The sequence below is a fragment of the Balaenoptera physalus genome (genome assembly GCF_965194825.1).
Source record: "Balaenoptera physalus genome assembly, chromosome: 11".
In the NCBI taxonomy this organism is placed as follows: domain Eukaryota; kingdom Metazoa; phylum Chordata; class Mammalia; order Artiodactyla; family Balaenopteridae; genus Balaenoptera; species Balaenoptera physalus.
This window is the reverse complement of record NC_138896.1, coordinates 37,824,646-37,845,423: the sequence shown is the minus strand read 5'-3', so window position 1 is coordinate 37,845,423 and position 20,778 is coordinate 37,824,646. Positions and strand designations below refer to the sequence as shown.

At 41.4% G+C, this 20,778-nt stretch overlaps 1 protein-coding gene across 4 annotated transcripts in view; it reads left to right on the top strand.

Moving 5' to 3' along the window:
- Positions 1–4,051: 4,051 nt before the first annotated feature.
- The window catches only part of TBC1D22B (TBC1 domain family member 22B), a 64,332-nt gene continuing 47,605 nt past the window's right edge, over positions 4,052–20,778 (top strand). Inside the window, exons 1-2 of one of the 4 annotated variants that reach the window (XM_082412543.1) lie at positions 4,052–4,317; positions 17,048–17,104. In XM_082412543.1, the coding sequence (XP_082268669.1) occupies positions 4,262–4,317; positions 17,048–17,104 (113 nt within the window). In that variant the 5' untranslated portion in view covers positions 4,052–4,261. The remainder of the gene's footprint in view (positions 4,318–17,047; positions 17,105–20,778) is intronic. The other 3 variants (XM_082412542.1, XM_082412541.1, XM_082412540.1) reach the window with 3 other exon arrangements.

Here is a 20,778-nt window from a genome sequence, read left to right as displayed (position 1 = left end):
TCACTTCATAAACCTTTTTGACGCACAATGTAGCATTCAAATTTGCACGATTTAATGACCTAGCATGCTTCAAGTTTACAAACCACACGCCGTAATTTGTGTAACTGCCTTCTCATGTTTAAACCTTTGTATTCTTTTGATTTGTCCTGTTTATTATTGGTTACTAGGCAAAGAATACCTTTGTACACAGAGCTTTTTTCCCCCTCCTTTTGACTTACTTTCTTAGAATAAGTTCCTAGGAAAGAAATTCTTAACCTTCCCTCCACTCCTTCAGACTCTAATTACTCTCTCTTCCTTTCTTTACTCCTATAACCTTGCTTCTTCAGTCTTTTTGCTTAGCCCTTTGCCTTCCCTAACATAACTGATCTCTCTCAGTTGGCTCTGTCTAGTGGTTGTTTAGGTACCGCAAAAGCTCTCTTGCTTTTAGATCCCAGCTTGACCTCACCGTCCCTTTGGTGGTCCAACATTCTGCAGTGCATTGTGAGGGCTGCTTCTTGCTCTCATTTCTTAACCCTTCCTTTTAGCACAGGGTCCACTCCACTCCCACACTGAGGTTAAAGCCAGCCAGTGATCTCTTTGTAACTTAGTCCAAAGGCTTTTTTCTTGATTTTTATCTCCCCCTGGAGCTGCTACTCCGAAAGGTCCTTCAGGTCTTTCTCTTTCTTTGCCTGCATGTGCCTCCACGCACAGTTTATCTCTTCCATAGAACTTTCTCTAAGGATTGGGATACGCCCACTCTTTTGAGTGCGCATTCAACCCAGACATAGCTCATTCCCTTTGCTCCAAAGAGCTTGCAGGCAGACAATACTGAGAGTCTTCTACTTATAGTTTCAAAATAATCAAACCTTTGTGATAAATTTAAGGATCATAGGCCATATTGTGCCAAGTAGCAGAAGATCTACAAAGTGAGGTCCACAAATCGGCAGCATCAGTGTCACCTGGGAGCTTGTTAGAAATGCATAACTGTAAGCTCCACCCCAGGCCTACTAAATCAGAATCTAGACGTTTAACATGATCCCCAGGTGATTCACATGTACATTAACGTATAAGAAGCACCAGTATAGTGGACCAGTGAGTGCCTATCACTAAGAGTCTCCATCAAAAGTACTCCAAGGACCCCTTGGGAACCTCAAACCAATGATTTTCACCTTTAGTTGGGCAAAGTTTGGTGTGACGGTGATCTTGCTGTCACAGCTGTCACCATTTGATGGACAGGTGGCTAGGTGTGTGGCCTCCCTCCTTCATCATTTTAGGTACAGGTTTATTCCTCTGAAGATGCAAAAGGGTTTGAAGAGGACAATCTTTCCCAAGAAAGGAAGACTGTTCTTCAACCAAGAGCATAGGTAAGCTTATAGATTCTTTGGTAAAGTGGACACATCCTGCTAGGGGTGAGAAAAATGGTTCCTATCATCTTTTCCAACAAAAATGTGTGTGAACAACATAGAACCAAAAGACAAGAATAGTTTACACTCTTCATTCTCTCATTCAGTAAATATTAAGCACCTACTGTGTGCCAAGCACTATTCTAGGTGAGAATAGCAGAGGAGAGCAGAGAACAAAGCAGACAAAATCCTTGCCTTAGTGGAATTTACATTCTAGGGGGTGGAGATGGACAAGAAACAGGTATATAGTATGGAAGGTAGGGAGAGTGCTTTAAAGAAAAATAGAGTGGTGGAGCCCGCTATTTAAGGTGGGTGGTAGGGGAGGGTATCCCCAAGGTGAAGACACTTGGGAATATGGAATGTGGAGCAAGCCATCCAGATATTTGGGGGAAGAGAATTCCAAGCAGAGGAAATGGCTAATACAAAGACTTTGAGGTAGGAACATGCTTGGAGTGTTCAAGGAATAGCAAAAAGGCAATACGTGTGGTTGGAGCAGATTAAGCAAGGAAGAGAGTGGAACCAAATCATATAGGGTCTTTAAGGAGCTTGAATTTTATGCCAAGTGTGATGGAGCCATTGCAAGATATTGATCAGAGGAGTGACATAATCTGACTGACATTCTAAAAGGCTCTCTCTCTGCTGTGCTGCTGTGTGGGGAACAGACTCTAAGGGGGCAAGAGTGGAAGCAAGAGGCCTAATAGCAGGCTGCTGTAAAGATGTGGGTGGTTTCGATTTGGGTGGTCACGGTGGTGGTGAAAAAAGGCCCAACAATCTCAACTTCCCTAACAAGGAGTATTTTAAAAGTTATCTCTAGACAAGTAAACTTTTTTTTAATCTTGGATGGGAAAATGGCTTAGATGTAAAAAATAAAGAGTAAGAATATTAAGGGCTTCTATGGGTTGAACAATGTTAAGGCATCCCCTGGGAATCAGTGTTATTTAACATTTCATAAATGATTAAGAAAAAGGAATACTTTGAGACATTTCTAGGTACACAAATTATACTCTGCTTTCCACATAGGAAAATGTCAAGTCAACAGGGGGCATCTCCTGGAACATTTCTAAAGCTATGTGAATTGGCTGGAAAGTGGCAGGTCACTTGCCAGGTGGATAAGCGTAAGGCAGCTCACATAGGGGGAGACAATTCAGGTGGCATCTTTAAGATAATGAACTCTGAACTGCCAGCTGCCACCGAGGAAAGGGATCAGAAGTTGCTACAGATTAGCCCTTCAGGACATCAGCTCTTGTAAAATCCAAAATGCCAGTAAAGTTCTGGTGGTCCAGAGTAAAGACAAAACATCAGTCTCAACAAAAACCTCAGGAAATCCCTTTTGGATCTCAGTATGCAGTGCTAGCCACCGCATCCTAAGAAAAAGAGCCAAAGAAAGGCAGCTTAAAGGATTAAAAGGATAGAGCAGCTTTTGTTTGATGGAGCAAATGCCCATAAAGGTGACTATCAGAGACAAGATAAGATGAAAGTCTATAAAAAGATGAGAAATTCAGAGAAAATTAAAATAGCCCTTTTCATACAATCTCATGATTGTAAAATCAGGGGACAAAAGAAGCTTGAGAATGGAGGTATTTCTGTGTAGAAAGGGGCCGTCAGAGGGCATATAAAAGAAGGTCTTTTAGACCTTCCAACATGTGGAAGGACTGTGCTAGCAGTAACCAGGAGTGGGGGTGGGGAACGATCAGCCTATCTCATCAGTCCTTTGTTGGGACAAAAACTACTCTGGACTAGGGTGTGCTCCCTGCCCTCCCCCACCCCCTCCCCGCCCCGGCCCCACCTCAGTCACTGTGGTATACAACCACAGAGACTCAAAAAGAGCAAAAAACACCGACAAGACATTCAAAGGATTCAAAATGCTAATATTAAATCTCATTCTGAGTCAAAACTAGGTTGAAAATAAATTCAAGGGCGAAGGATTTATAATTGATTCATAAGGGACATTAAGGATGTTTGAGGGTACATCCTTAATCTTTGTGATTCATGCCTTGGAGATGCGCTATGTCCTCTCAAGAAATGTTACTTTGTAGTCTGAACTGGATAGATAAAATAAGAATATTTCCTAAACAGTTTGTCAGCATCTGAGTTCTCATAGTCAGAAAGTGACAGTTATTGGTTGAAACAGAGATTTGATCATTTGAATTTCACCTACAGCACAAGTCCTTTAATAGTGATCAATTACCTGAGGAGAGCGAGGCCCTTGTGAACCAACCGTTACTCACGTGTTGAACAGTTAGCAACTCTGGGCCATCGGGTCAGTACTGATCTTCCTCTACAGATTAAAATATATCAGGGTCCGAACGGAACGGGGGAGGGGAGAAGGTAATAACTAGAATGTCGTTGAGTTGGGAGATGTTAAAAATGGGCTGCAACCAACACATGGGCCCTTATTTTTAGGTCAAAGATTTATGTATATAAATATATATGCTCTCTCTTTCCAAAAAGTATTAGACTCAGGAACCTCATTACCCCCAAAGAAAACAGCACCCTCTCCTCCTTCCCATAGGTTCCTTTCTTTACCTGCTTCTTCTCCTGCCTGGGTTAAGGAACTTTCAGCCCCGCCTCCCGGCTCGTCCAAGCTCCGCCTGCCCGGTTCACCTGTGTGCCCAGCCCCTGACGGTACCGTTCGGCTTCAGCGGCCTGCAGGATTCCAGCTCCCGATTGGTCTGTCTGACCACAGCCTGCGCAGCCCACCAATGGCAGCGGCGCTGGGTGGGAGGGTGCCCACATCCAAGATGGCGCCCCCGGGAGCTGGGAGAGGGTGACCGGCAGCGGGGTAGCGGCCTGGGCTGGCCCTGCGATTGCGGGGTCCTGGGGGCATCTCGCTGGGTACCCCCCTGGCCAGCGTACAAGGCCTTCCCCGGGCCGGAGCGATGGCCGCCGATAACAGCAAGCAGTTTTGGAAGAGGAGCGCCAAGCTACCGGGGAGGTGAGCCTAGGACGCTGAGAAGAGGGAATTGGACCAAACCTTTCCAGATCCTAAGCCCTAAATCCCGCGGGCCTGGGGCGTCAACGACCCAAGAAGACTGGTTTGGGGAACCTGGGCGGGGGGAGCTGGGGCTGCCTGGTGGCGGGAGGACAGCTGTCAGGCAAAGGAGCGGGCACCGAGCTTTGGAGGTGGCTGGGTGTGGGAGCAGACCCGGGACTGGGGGCGTAGGGCTCTGGAGGGGCTGCCCTCGGCCGGGAGGTGGCCGGAGTTCGGGCATAGGGGACAGTGGAATTGGGTGAATAATCAATGTCGGTCCTGGGTTTGGAAGGCCATCCCCAGAGCTGCTTTTCACTTTAAACAGAACTCCTTCGTGGTGGTGGGGGGGGTCTCCACCGCGCACAGGTGGTTGTTTGCACGAGGATGGCCCCTGCCGTTGCTCCCCCAGCTCTGCACGTACGAATTTTTCTCCTGGACTCCCAAAAAAGTTCTGGTGGGAGCTTGGGACCGTCTGCGGGGGGACAAGAAAAGTGAGGAAAATTCTTAAGCTCGACCTTACTTTATCTTGAGTTGGTCCTTTCCTGTTAGGAATTATTACAGGGTGACCTAGAATTGAGATTATTTCTTTAGCGTTTTCTAAGGATTTGTTCAACCCCAAGTGACCTCTTCTCCTCTGCCTGGTAATGTACTTCTTGCATTAAATTGTTTAGTAGGAGAACAGACTTTCTAAGTTACTCTCCACTCCCACCATCACCCCCTTTTTGGTATATGTTGAGTCTCTTAGCAATTGTACATTCGTCAGTCTACTGTTGGTTTATAGTTTAAATTTGTTTGGGGGTAGTCCTAGGGAGTAAAAGGAGGAGTGTATATTTCAGTCTTAAATTTAAGATTTCTGACAGCCACAGTCTACTTCATAATGAAATTCATGTTTGGTTGTGCCCCACGTGCTACCCTTCCTTATTGATTGATTCAGGGATAATCCTTTAAACCTGTGGCTTTTTTTTTTTTTTAAATAGCAAGAGAGAAATGAGGGTCAGTGGTTGCTATACAGCAGTCTTATTTTATTTAGGATCCTGTTAGACATCTGGGGATCAGCTTTAAGTAATACAAGGGAATGCAGAAATAGCTTCAGGTTAAAGTGCTGTGGAATCACAGTGTTAATATTAATGGTAAAGACTTCTATGTTTTTAGATAGGCACCACTTCCTGCCAACGATTCTTTTTCCTTCCTGGTCTAGGGAGCTCTCCAGTCTCGCTAACTGCTGTTCTCTGGGGATTTCCATGGTGAGATCATTAAATTTTGACATCTGAAGGTTATAATCAGAATCTATGGGAAAACTTAAATCAGGAAGCAGTGTTTGAGATGTGGGACATGGCAAAGTATTTTGTGCCTACTGACTTCTGGTCGTTATTAACAATTTTTGTTTTCATATTTCCTCTTTTGGATTGTAGAAACAGTCATCTTTTTTGCAAAGCACTACTTTTGTGAGATAGGAAGAGGAGTCTTTTCAGTTTCTTCAAGTTTCTGGCTTCCTTTTTCATTTTGAAGAGGAATATACAGGGATAGAAGAGAGAACATTTGAGTTCTGAAAGACTTGGATTATTATGGGACTGTTATCTGTGTGATCAAGGGCAAATGATTTACTTAATCTCTTTAGGCCTCAGTTTCCTTATCTGTAAAATGAGGATAAAAATACTTTCTTAAAGGTTCCTGTGAGGACTGAATTAAACACCATATTTGTGAAGAACCTAGGACAGTATTTAGCGCATTATAGTTGCTCGTTAAATACTAGTTATTAGTATTACTGTTATTATTAGAGAAAGTAAACATTTAAAAGAATGTTTCTCTGATCCTTACTCCAGTACTAGGTATTTATTTTCATTGTTTATCTTAAGGCATTAAAATGTTGCCAAAATTCATAATAGTACCTTGCTTGTTGAAGAGAAACATTGTTCAGCTGTGCTTTTAGCAGGGAAGCCCCAGGAGCCCCTGGTTATGGGACAAAACTAAAGTTCTTTTAGATAGAAAGTGCTTTGATTTAAGGAAAATATTAGGATATTTTCTCAAGAACAGAACTTTTGCATTTGTACTCTTTCAGTCATACTGAAGAAAAACTTCCTCTGGTTGGGGAAATGACACAGATAACTGTGTCTAGGTCCATGGCAACCTAGAAGTGAAACTAGTTTACTCTTTGCAAATTGAAAAGGTAAAAATTCAAAGCAATGGCAGATTACTTTCAGTTTCTTTGATCATGATCCAGCAACCTTAATTACGACAAATAGGAATTTTATGTAGTAAAATAGCCTCAAGTTCAAAATGAATTAAACATCCTTTTGTGGAATAATAGCTTTATTGAGATAATTCTCACATCATAAAAATTCACCCTTTTAAAGTGTATAATTCAGTGGTATTTAGTATATTCATCTAGAGTATAAACGGTTTTGTGCAGCCATCACCACTAATTTCAGAACATTTTCATCACCCCAAAAAGAAACCTCATAGCCATTAGTAGTCACTCCCCATCCCTTCCTCCCTCTGGCCCCTGGCAACCACTAATCTTTCTGTTTCTATGGATTTACCTTTTCTGAACATTTCATATAAATGGAATAATGTGATACGAGGCCTTTTGTGCCTGGTTTCTTTTACTAAGTGTAATGTTTTCAAGGCTCATTCATGTTGTGGCATGTATCAGTATTTCATTCCTTTTATGGCTAAATAATATTCCTTGTATGGAAGTACCTCATTTGTTTATCCATTCATTAGTTGATGGACATTAGGGTTGTTTCCACTTTTTGGCTATTATGAATAATGCTATGAAATTCATGTGCAGGTTTTTGTGTGAAAGTATGTTTTCTATTGTTTTGAGTATATGTAGGAGTGGAATTGCTGGGTCATATGGTAATTTGATGGAATTAAACATCTTTTTTAAGTTCTTTCAGTTATTCATAAGAGCCCCATGTACTTAGTACATCAGATGGTCCTTGTGTGGATGCCTAGGAAGACAGGACGTAGTATGTACCATGTGGTTAAGAATACGGACTCTGGAAACTTGAAACTAGTAGATAAATAAGTTCTGGAGACTTAATGGACAGCATAGTGATTATAGTCAACAACACTGTATTATAAACTTCAAAGTTGCTAAGAGACTAGATCTTAATTGTTCTAACCACAAAGAAGAAATGATAATTATGTGACATGATAGAGGTGTTAGCCAATGCGACAGTGGTATCATATTGCAGTACAGTCAGCCCTCAGTGTCTGGGGGGGATTGGTTCCAGGACCCCCTCAGATACCAAAATCTGCAGATGCTCACGTCCTTTATATGAAATGGCAGTATGGTTGGCCCTCAATATCCATGGGTTCCACATCCATCCGCAGATTCAACCAATTGTGGATCAAACTTCGGAGGGCGACTGTAAGTGTACTGAACCAACAGAATGTACCTCTTAAACTTACACAATGTTGTATGTCAATTATATCTCCAAAAAAGGAGAAAAAACAAAAAAGAATGCAAGCTCTGGAACCTGACTGCCTGGTTTCAAATCCCAGCTCTGCCACTTTCTAACTGTGTGACCTTGGGCAGTTACTTAACCTCTTTGTGCCTTAGTTTCCTCATCTGTAAAATGGGGACAGACTATCTACCTTATAAGGCTGTTATGAGGATTAAATGAGATAATGCATAGAAAGTACATAGAAGGTACTCACTAATATTAGCCATTATGAAAATGATAGTTGTGATTACAGTAGCTCCTATTTTTATTTGTTTCTCCTATTGCTCTAGTTTCTGAAACTGGAATTGAAAAACTTTGATCAGTGGTGTGTCTGGAGCCCCCAGTGAGTCCTGGGTGGAAAAAAATACCACCTATTGTTAATCAGGCAGAGGGTTTACTGAGGCACAAAGAAGCCTAATGCAGGGTCTCTGTGGGTGTCAGGTGTTCCTTAGCGATGAAGAGTATGATTTTGAGCAATGGTTCTCAAACTTCAATGAGTCACCTGGCAGGCTCGTTAAAACATAGATTGCCAGGCCTCACTTCCAGAGTTTCTTTTTTTAAAAATTAATTAATTAATTAATTTTTGGCTGCATTGTGTGTTTGTCCATTGTGGTGTGCGGGCTTCTCATTGCAGTGACTTCTCTTGTTGCGGAGCACAGGCTCTAGGCGCACGGGCTTCAGTAGCTGTGGCTCACGGGTTTAGTTGCTCCGTGGCATGTGGGATCTTCCCAGACCAGTCCTCGAACCCATGTCTCCTGCATTGGCAGACAGATTCTTAATGACTGCGCCACCAGGGAAGCCCACTTCCAGAGTTTCTAATTCAGTAGGTCTGAGGTGGAACCTGAGAAGGTGAGCTTCCAAGAAGTTCCCAAAGGATACCGCTACTGCTAATCTGGGAGCTGCATGTTGAGAACCACTGAGAAAAATAGCCCTGAATTAGATTGAAAGAAACCTGGTTCCTAGTGCTGGATGCTTTTGCTGTATGGATACTGAACAATTTTTTTTTTTTGGCCACACCACGAGGCATGTGGGATCTTAATTCCCCGATCAGGGATTGAACCCGTGCCCCCTGCAGTAGAAGTGCGGAGTCTTAACCACTGGACTGCCAGGGAAGTCCCTGGATACTGAACAATTAATGCGTCTCTGTTTTGCTGTCTAATAGCATCTCTCACGTAACACATCCAAGCAGAACTCTTGATTTCCACATCTGCCCACTCCTGCAAAGCTATTCTGTCCATCTCACTTAATGGCCCATTGACCAAGTTCCTCAGACCAAAAATCCTAATGTCTTTCATCCTTCTCTTTATCTTCCTGCCACATCCAATTCATTAGCAAGTCCTGTGTTGGCTTATCAAAATATATCCTGAATATGAGCTGTTCTCACCACTTCTCCCCCTACTACCAGGATCAGACTAAGTCCTCTCTTGCCTGGACCACTGCTATACCTTCCTAACTGGTCTCCCTGCTGTGAGTGGAGTCGGTGCCCCTAATCCCCGTTGTTCAAGTCAGCTGCAGTTAGGAGGCTACTGCAGTTAGTAGAGGGAGAGGTTAAGAGGGCTTGGACTAGGGCAATGGCAATAAAGGACAAGTTTGGCAATATCTACAGGACTTGGTAAATCATTGGATTTGGGGAGTAAGGGAGAAGGAGGTGCCAAAGAGATGTCACCTTCAGGTTTCTGGCTTGGGTGGTCAGGTAAGATTGTGGTGTCCTATCCTCAGAAAAAGCCACGTTTTCGGACAACGTACTAACTACTCCATGCTCAGTTTTCTCATCTATGAAATGAGAAGTCTGGATTAAGTGAGCTCTGAGGCTCTTACCAGTTCTGACGTTGAATGTTAAACTTGCCAACTCCAACTCGTGTCACTGGATATTTCTCTTTTGCTCTGTCACTCACAAAAGCATGATTGATAGGTAAGAGTAGATTTGGGCGGGGTGGGGGTGGGGGTGGGGGTGCGCCGAAAGTGGGTTTTTCTATCTTGTGCTTTTGAAAGCAGTGAATCACTGGCCCCACTGAACATCTGAGTCTCACGAAATTGTAGAATGTTAGAATTCCACCCTAAGAGCACTGCCAGTGAGGAAACTGAGGCCAGAGAGGGAAAGTGACTTGCCCCAAAGGACACTGTAAATTTCTTGACTCCTGGTCCACACTCTGCTTCCCCCTTCCCTCAATCTCTGCTAAGATTTAGACACCGTCTGTCCAAGCACCTCATCCAGTCAAGGGTGTGGACGCTGCCATTGAAAAGATGCGGATGAGACTTGGAGTAGGAGAGACAATTGTGAGCCAAAGCCTGGCTCATTTCCCACGTTGTTATTTCCAATCCTTCTGGGAAGGGCTTCTCCCTCTTTTAAAGCAAAAGTGTTTATTGTGAAAGTCAAGGAGCTCTTTTAACATTCAGTGAAGTTGAGAAAAGTGTCTAATCACTTGAATTACTTAGGAGCCCATGGATTTTTAACTGAAACCGTCTCTGTCATTTGGTCATTTTTCATAACACGAATGAATCTGATAGTAGACTCGGTGTAATGGTCCCAGCTTATCTGGGCAGGTACATTACAACCTATTCTTAGCTTGGAAATGCTTTATTGATAAAGTCAGTGACTAGGAGATACTGAATTATCCCTGAAACAGCCAGTTCTGGAAGACTTCCATCAAGTGAGTGTGTGACCCTGCATTGATTGCCAGCATGTTTGGCTTTAAATTGGATAGCTCTGTTCCCATGTTTGCTTTAGCTCCTCTGTCAGTGCTGAACAAACACCTGTTGATTTTTTCCTGCCAAGCTTTTTGCACCGTTCCGACTACGTGAACCAGCTATGCCAGTATATCCTTTGGCGTTGGTTTATTGAAGAGAACAATGGAGGTTGACCGAGATTTTTGCTTCATTTTGTCTTCGTTGTAGCACAGCCCGTGACATTCTTTTCTCTGTGTGTGCAGTGTGATTTCTCTGAGATGCAGTGTGATTGCCTCTTGTTTTTAGGTCTAGCTAGGCAGGAGTCAGCTTAAACAGAGGCCTGGGTTTTGTATAGTTCCAGCCTTGACTCACTGAGGATTGTTAAGTGCCTGCTGGTGTGTGTCATGCTCTGCCAGGTGGTGAGGGGACTACAGAAAAAGACATGGCGCCACCACTGCTCAGTAGAAGCTGAAAATCTCCTTGGCAGCACAGCTTCCCCTGGCGAGGATGCTGCGTATTATTGCCTTTCCAGTTTTTCCACTTAGCATATGTTACTTTTGTAATCAGAAAAACTTAAAAGCACAGCTGGGTAAAACACATTGTTGAGTGAGAAAAGCAAGATGTAGACCGATATGTACATGCAGTCTTTTATGTAAAGGTTTAAAACATACAAAAGATATTATGGATATTATGTTTATGGATACATGAATATATGTAAAAGTATAAAAGCAGATGGGAAGGATTTTGTACCCACTTCAGGATAGTGGTTATTTCTTGGGGAGGCAGGGGAATGGGGCTGGGGGCTGCAACCGGGACTTCAGAAGTCTCTCTAACGCTTTATTTTCTTAAAAAAAGAAATGTGACAAGTGTTAATATTTGTTAAGTCAGAGTGATGGGTTCATGGATGTTATATCTTTCTCTGTACTTTTCTTTGTGTTTGAAAATGTGAATTAAATGCCTTTTACATTTGTGGTAGAGCAAATGTTTTTTAAATCTGTGTTGGAGAAATCAGCCAGCCAGCCATGAAATTAAGTAGTATTTAAAGTAGCATTTATGATTTAGCCCATGAAATTAAGTAGTATTTAAAGTAGCATTTATGATTTAGCGTCAAAGTAAGTCATAAATACAGTATGATGTCATTTATATAAAGTCTTTAAAACATGCAAAGCAACACTATATATTGTTTAGGGATACATACATAGAAAATGTAAAAACAAAAATGAGGGTGAAAAATGCCAGATTCAATAAAATGGTTTCCTAGGAAGGGAGGAAGGGTTGTGCTGGGGTTTCAACTCCATAATGTCTTATTTCTTTTCTTTTTTTTTTGGCTGCGCCACGCAGCATGTGGGATCTTAGTTCCCTGACCAGGGATCAAACCCACGTCCCCTGCATTGGAAGCGCAGAGTCTTAACCACTGAACCGCCAGGGAAGTCCGATAATGTCTTATTTCTTATATAGGTGTTAAGCACCTACCTGGGTGTACCCTATATTATGATCTAAATCTAGTTTATTTTAAAAAATGTCTGCATTTTAGGGAATCAGAGAAGGCATGGGTTAGTGGACGCTCAGAGAAGGTCTCATGGGGCAGGGGGTGTAGAATTTGAAGGAATTTTTTAGGATGGATAAGATTTTGAAAATGGAGTAGGCAGAAGAGCCCAGTTTAGTATTTAAGGTGTTTTTGGAAGGTGTAGTGGAGACCAGCCTGCTCTAGAGTTGAGTTTGGGTTTGGGAGGAGTGGATGGTACAGGTTGATAGGTGAATTATACATGCCAGGAAATTGAGCACCTTAATCACCGGGCTCTTTCCGTCTGTCTTCATTTAGTCTCTGTGATCATCTGGGCTTCTCTTCCTTTTCTAACTTCTTGCTTCTCCTTTTTGAGATTCAATAAACTGATAAATTATAGAAAGTGTTCCTGGTACAGATACATCATGGTTTAGTTCAAGAATATGTTAAGTTCAATTTATGCTCTGATACCTTTGCTGATGAAGTGCATCATTTATCTTGGCCTTTCTGACTGTGCCAGCTGACATCTTTAAAAAATAGCCTACCATGATTTTAAGATCCCTCTCCTGGATGGTAATTGATGGCCTTTGGCCCTTAAACCTGCACAATTAGGATTGTTTTTTTTCTGCATGGATTACTGGCAGGTGGTAATACTCGTTTATGGAGAGAACCTAAGGATTCTCTCATATTTTTCTACTCAGTCACCCAACCCAACTTGCCTATTGAGATCTTCCTGAAAAGTTTATTCTCTGATCTTTATATTTTACTAACATAGAAGCTTATGGACTTGGAGAGTTCAAGTGTACTCAGAGTATTTGCAAACATTAAAGTAGAAATCAGTGGCCCTTTGGGTTTTCTAGTTTGTTTGTGCTTTTTGTTTTGTCTAAGCTTTCTCTCTCTAAGCCAAACTTTCCTGTATTCTTTAATCCCTCGTATTTTCTCTCTTCTTTTCCTCTGCCTAGGAAACTCTATAAATACATTCAAGTAATACTGTTTGTATTTCTGTGGTCCTACATGTGATGGTTAATTTACAAATTACTTAACCTTCCAGAGAAGTTTAAGGAGTAGGGATTCTTACAACTAAAAAGGTCAGGGATGTAGTCATAACTAAAGATTGTACACAAGAATATTCCCTTTGGGGAACCTCTTGCACTGTTGGTAGGAATGTAAATTGATACAGCCACTGTGGAGAACAGTATGGAGGTTCCTTAAAAAACTAAAAATAGAACTACCATACCACCCAGCAATCCCACTACTGGGCATATACCCTGAGAAAACCATAATTCAAGAAGAGTCATGTACCACCATGTTCATTGCAGCTCTATTTACAATAGCCAGGACATGGAAGCAACCTAAGTGTCCATCGACAGATGAATGGATAAAAAAGATGTTGCACATATATACAATGGGATATTACTAAGCCATAAAAGGAAACAAAATTGAGTTATTTGTAGTGAGGTGGATGGACCTAGAGTCTGTCGTACAGAGTGAAGTTAGTCAGAAAGAGAAAAACAAATACCGCGTGCTAACACAATAAAGACGCAGATGTAGGGGATGGACTTGAGGACATGGGGAGGGGGAAGGGTAAGCTGGGAGGAAGTGAGAGAGTGGCATGGATTTATATATACTACCAAATGTAAAATAGATAGTGGGAAGCAGCCGCATAGCACAGGGAGATCAGCTCGGTGCTGTGTGACCACCTAGAGGGGTGGGATAGGGAGGGTGGGAGGGAGACGCAAGAGGGAGGAGATATGGGGATATATGTATATGTATAGCTGATTCACTTTCTTTGTTATACAGTAGAAACTAACACACCATTGTAAAGCAATTATACTCCAATAAAGATGTTTAAAAAAAAAAGATTATTCCCTTTGGAATCTTAGTAGAAATAAATGTGAATTGGCTACATTTTTATTTAAAAGCAACTTTAGGATCACATCTGTTATGTCAAAGTAGGTACTTGGTAAACTTGTTCTATTTTCTATATGTTAGGTAAGGAATAAATTGCAAAAATTGGAAGGAGGAAGAAAACCAACATTTCTTAAGGACTGAGTGTGTGCCAGGCAGTGTTCACCTCACTACTTGCTAGTGTTACTACCTGCAGGAATTGTGCTGAAGGGCTTTTTACACATTGTCCCGTTTAAACCTCCCAACCCTCTTAAGATTGCTTAATTTGGGCTTCCCTGGTGGCGCAGTGGTTGGGAGTCTGCCTGCCAATGCAGGAGACACGGGTTCGTGCCCTGGTCTGGGAAGATCCCACATGCCGCAGAGCAACTGGGCCCGTGAGCCGCAATTACTGAGCCTGCGCGTCTGGAGCCTGTGCTCCACAACAAGAGAGGCCGCGATAGTGAGAGGCCCGCGCACCGCGATGAAGAGTGGCCCCCGCTTGCCACAACTAGAGAAAGCCCTCGCACAGAAACGAAGACCCAACACAGCCATAAATAAATAAAAATAAAAAAAAAAAATTATTAAAAAAAAAAAAAAAAAAAGATTGCTTAATTTATTTCTTAAAAAGGTGATAATGTACACAGTGCTAATTCAGAAAGGTACAAAAAGGTTTGCACTGAAAACTGAGTCTCTGTCACAGGGCCCTCCAGTCATCTGTTGCACTTCCAAACCACTGCTACTGGTGTCTTGTGTGTTCTTTCAGAGATACTCTATAAATACATAGACATAATCATATATAATTATGTGGATATATTTTATTTTAAAGATTTTTACAAAAATGGAGGTATTATTATGCATATAATTCTGCATCTTTTTTAAAAAAATAAATTTATTTATTTATTTATTTATTTATTTTTGGCTGCGTTGACTCTTCGTTGCTGCATGCGGGCTTTCTCTAGCTGCAGAGAGCGAGGGCTGCTCTTCATTGTGGTGCACGGGCTTCTCATTGCAGTGGCTTCTCTTGTTGTGGAGCACAGGATCTAGGGTGCGCAGGCTTCAGTAGTTGTGACACATGGGCTCAGTAGTTGTGGCTTGCGGGCTCTAGAGTGCAGGCTCAATAGTTGTGGCACATGGGCTCAGTTGCTCCACAGCATGTGGGATCTTCCCCGACCAGGGATCGAACCCACGTCCCCTGCCTTGGCAGGCGGATTCTCAACCACTGTGCCACCAGGGAAGAGCCCTCTGCATCTTTTTTCAGTGAATGTTTCATGTCAGTGGATATAGAACCGCCTAATTCTTTTTAACAGATGTACTGTAATTTATTTAACCAGCCCCATTGATGATAATCCTTCTTCTTTTAATAGGAAAGTTCAGCCCATTTATATTTATTGGAAAGACTGTTATATTTGGTTTCAGTTCTATTTTTAATATTTTCTTTAAAAAAAACCTTTCACTATCAGGATAGTACTTGCTTTGGGAGGTGGGTGTGCGTGTGTATATTCTGATGATTTGAAAGGTTTATCTTTTTATTCTAGTGATTGCATATAACTTTTTACCATATTTCTTCAGACAGTATCTATTGACTCCCTGCCATGAGTAATGATGAAATTAGTAGTTATATTTCCTGCCTCCTCCTCACTTGCTTTTAGTTGATTGTATTATTTTTCTTAGTTTTATTTTATATCTTGAAACATACTTATACCTATATTACTTGAGCTATCAGCTTTAAATATCTTTCGAGCCTTGTCAGTAAAAGATGAGGGAATCAGTCTACTTATTTCAATCTACTTTTTCCTCCATCCCACCTTAACATTTGCCAATTACATTATTTTTACATTCTCTTCTGCAACCATAAAGCCTCAAATTTAAGACTCAGGCTTAAGGTAAAATCAATTAAATGCTCTCCATCAGTCCTTTTGCCATAGTTTCTCCATTTATTTCATTATTAATAGAAGATTTTCCTCTAGTAGTTTCTTCAGGAAGGAGTCAGGGAGACCATATTCCCTGAGTTCTTACGTGTTGAAACATATTTTTCTGTCACCTTTGTACTTAAACAACAGCTTGGCTTGATAAACAATTATTTTCAGGTCCCTCTTTTTTTCTTTTTTTTTTAAACTGTGAACTACTACAGAAAAGTACATGAAACAATTGTTTGGTATAATAACTTGATAAATAATCTCAAAGTGAACACCCCAGAATCCCCCTGTGTCTGTTCTCTCCCACACCTCCTTCCTTCCCTCCAGTGATAACCACGTCCTTTTATGTTAATCACTCCTTGCTTTCTTTATAGTGTTACTACTATGGATGCATCCCTAAACAATAGAAATCATTTTTGTCAGTTTCTGAAGTGTATATATAGAGAGAATTATACAGTATCTACTCTTTTATTCTTTGCTTTTTTGCTCAAGATGACATTTGTAAGATCCATTCACATTACTTTCAGCCTTACTCCGTTTATTTACGTTGCTGTAAAGTATTCTATTATGTGAACACATGACAGTTTATTTCTCTGTTGATAGACACTTGGGTTATTTCTAGTTTGGGGCTAAAAGGATCCATAATGCTATGGACACTTTTATATGTATCTCTTGATACACATATCTATATATTTGTCTAAAGATATATATTTGGGAGTGAAAATACTGGGTCTTAGGGTATGCATATTTTGTTCTTCCTAGATACAGCCAAACTTTTTTGAAGTGGTCGTATCTCTTTATACCCCTACAAGCAGTGTGTGAGAGTCCCGTGGGTCACTCTACTCTTGATTTGTGGTGTTGCTTCACTGTCTTGTAGTCCAAGTGGTCCTTTGGGGTAGGTGATATTCCAATTTTATAGATGAGAGAGCATATTCAAAGTGGTCAGGTAATTTAGTGCAAGTTTATAGAGGTAGTAGATGCCACAACTGGCATTTGAACTCTGTTCTCTCCAACTCTAAAGCCTTTCCATGCTGCCTTCTTTACAGATAGAACTTCCTGACAGTCAGTTACGTAGGGCACTGAAACCTCACCGGGGAAGATGAACATTTTTTTGTAAAGAGTAGGGTGCTATCCTTTGGCTTGGGTATAGTTGTTCTTGGAGGCAACCTGCTTCTCAAAGTCCCTTCCAATGTTGTGATGCAGGTGGTACTCACCCAACATATTTACTTTCCTGACAACTTGCTTCTTCCTTTGTTCCTTGCTTTTAGCATCCAGCCCGTGTATGGAGCACAGCACCCTCCTTTGGATCCTCGGCTCACCAAAAAGTAAGTCAAGATATTTTTCCTTTCATGCATGTACTTCTCCTAAAACCCCGAAACCCTCCCCTACTTTGTTGAAATGACAGTTTCCACTTGGACCTTTTCTAGCGTCTCCTCTGCTCTGTTTTTGATCAGAAGATGAGCAATCTTCTTACCTCTAAGCAGTCCATTACTAAGTGGAAAATTAACTTACATCAGAGATTTTTTTTTCTTATATTGGAAGCTGGTATATGTAGGGGTTTGGTGTTGGATTCTCTGTTCTGTGAGAAGGTCTTTATTGATTAAGTATTGTCCTGAAATTGAATGATTGATGACCTTCTTCTGGTTTCTGAGGCCCATTGCTTCTGAGGCCCATTGCTTCTGCCCTCTTCTTTATTCTCTGAGAATTGAGGCAAATAGAACATAACTGTGGGGCTGGCAGTTTTCAGGTCCTCTTTCTCTTTGACACACTCAAGGAAACCCAGCCAGACAATGGAGTTAAAAGTTCCCTGGAGGCTATTTCTTTTATTTCTTTTTTCTTTCTTTTTTTTTTAATCCCACCCCACCCCCTGTCCTGAAGGCTATTTCTTCTAGTAAAATTCTCTAAATTATTTTCTAACACAACAGAGACCTTAGTTAAATCCAAGATGTGTGGGTGTATTTGTACCCCCAATTATCGCTTTATCACATCTTTCTCTCATAGGCCATCATTCAGCCACAATAAATTTAAATGAGGAGATGGGTCGTCTTCTCGCATGTTCTAAGAACTTTCGCCTCTATCTTTGAGCAGGCTTAATCTTAGAGACTTATTTCTAGGAAAGTTGTCGCTTGTAGTGAAAGCTGAATGATTTGAGAGGTACAGGAGACCTAGGTTCTCATCCTTCAGGGGCCTGTGTGATAATATCTACCCTTTCTTTCTTCATAGTCAATGGGGAAGTAAAGATAATGTACATTAAAATATTTTGAATACCTAGAAAAATACCTTAGCAAATATGCATTATCAATATTTTAATATTCTTTTAATAACTTAATGTGTGGTGAACTTTCTATAATTCTACCAACTCATTCTTTTTGCAGTTTGGCCAATGTGTAGAAGGTACAGTCTTCTGAATTACTATAGAGGCATGACTGCTGTTCATTTCTGTAAAATGCACAATTTTTATATCAGGAACCGCTAGAGTGTAAGCTCTCTGTTCACCACTGTACCCTTAGCACCTAGACCAGCAGGTGACACATAGTAGGCACTGAGTAAATATTTATGGAATGAAGGAATGAAATCCTGGCATTTACTTAGACAATGGGTTTTTCTTTAACGTTTCTTAGTATGTACCTTGTATTAGATCTTCTTAAGGGGAAACATGTTTTCTGTGATATTTTTGTGATATTTTCATTAAGTATAATGAATTCTATTTCCTCGTTTTACCAACCGTGGACTCTCTGGTCTGTTGGCCAGTGTAACAGGCACTGTTAATTACCTTCCCAACAGTCTTCCCTTCACCTGCTTCTTCCTTGCTCAGGAACCACAGTTCTATTCAGTTCTTGAGCAGGTGACAGTGTACTTAGAGTAGGTATCTGGGTTAGTTTAAGCCTTATATAATAATTCCTTGGTAATACCAGTGACTGGTCTATGATGGGCTCATCTCATTGGTTCTGGCCAGTGAGATGTAAAGGAAAGTCTCCTGAAGGAGGGTTCTTGGAAGGATTTTCTTTTTTTGACCAGAGAGAGATCGTTTTGTGAAGAAAGCTGCGTTTTGCCTCCACTCACATTTCCTGCTTTTCAGTGTGTTAGTGTGAAAATGAGATGCGAGGGACTTCCCTGGTGGCGCAGTGATTAAGAATCCGCCTGCCAGTGCAGGGGACACAGGTTCAAGCCCTGGTCCGGGAAGATCCCACATGCCGCGGAGCAACTAAGCCCACGCGCCACAACTACTGAGCCTGCACTCTAGAGCCCACGAGCCACACTACCGAGCTTGCATGCCACAACTACTGAAGCCCGTGCGCCTAGAGCCCGTGCTCCTCAACAAGAGAAGCCACCACAATGAGAAGCCCACACGCTGCAATGAAGAGTAGCCCTCGCTCGCCACAACTAGTGGAAGCCCACACACAGCAACGAAAACCAAACGCAGCCAAAAATAAATTAATTAATTAATTAAAAAAAAAAAAAGAAAAGAAAATGAGATGCGAAGAACTCATAGTAGTTAACTTGTACCCTGAGGGAAAGATGAGAATTGCAGAGACACCAGCTCAGTGCCCTGACATCATGGTCTTTACAACTTAGGCTTCATAGTTGAGTATTCTGTTCCTTGTAGCCAGTTCTGTTCGCAGCCAGGATTTGTTGATTGGTAATAGATCCATTCCAGCATAATTTATAATGACCTTTGGTAAACACATGGCTAACGTAAAATCTGCCATCCACCTGTATATGAGGCAGTGGGATGTACTGTCCTATTTTATGTTTGGGTCAGAGTCACCATACCTTCTCTGCATCTGTCATCAACTGAGTTTTCCCTGATTCTGTATTTAGGGCAGGTCTTGAGGAATATCACCATATCCCAAACTGCCAAGGCAAACTTTATATACTCTTGTTTTTCCCACCTATTTTTATTTTATTTTAAATTTATTTCTATGTTCATTTTTTGGCTGCGCTGCAGCATGCGGGATCTTAGTTCCCTGACCAGGGATCAAACCCGTGCCCCTTGCAGTGGAAGCGTGGAGTCTTAACCACTGGACCGCTAGGGAAGTCCCTTTTTCCCACCTATTAATGATATAAAACCATGAATGTTTCCACTGGTCATTCAGCAGAGTTGCATTCATACTTTCAGTAGAAGTAGTTATTTAGCTCTGCAATTTGGGAGGAATATAATTGTCACTGAATAAATTGCATCCCTTTTTCATGCATGTGGTGGTTTGGTATTACCACTCTACAATCTGGGACAACATCTAGGTCTGCACTGGACCATTTTACAATTCCAGATTGTTACTATAAAACATTTATTGCCCTTATTTGAGTGCCTTTGTTGGGACATTTTTATTACTTTCTCCGCTACCTGATTACCATTCCACTTCAGGCTACCATTAATTACTGTGTGGTTAATCCTCATCACAGCGAAGCCTTTACATTGGGTCTTTAATCATCTAAACTGCACGAGCACAGCAAGTCATTACCCGTCTGTGTATATTGACTTCCATTTGCCAAATTATTACCATTAGTGATAATATTGCCTGCAATAATTTTTATACCTCAGATAAAACTAGTCTTACCGCAGAGCGGCCCCATTGGCCACTTGATGGTATGATAAGCTTCTAAATTTATTGTTTTCTGAATTGATATCCTAGTTCTGAGTTATAAATCTAGTTCATGTGAAGCCACACTAGTCATTGATATGACTGGATTTAACAAATTCTCCACTTGCTTCACACCCCTTACCAGTGTCAAACGTTATTTTTCTAAATAAATTTGTGTTGTATTTCTATTAAGTGAACAGCCGTCTCAGTAAAACAACATAGTATTAATCAAATCACAGAATGATTGATCTTTTGTTTCCTAACCCATATAACAAACAAACTATAATTTGGCATACAGATGTAAGGAGGTATGGTGAAGGTGGCTATGCGAGACCAGGTTGGTTGTAACTTTGATATGGTTCTGTTTAAGTAATTTTGGTTAAACTTCAAGCCACACTGTGGCATTATTGTGCCTC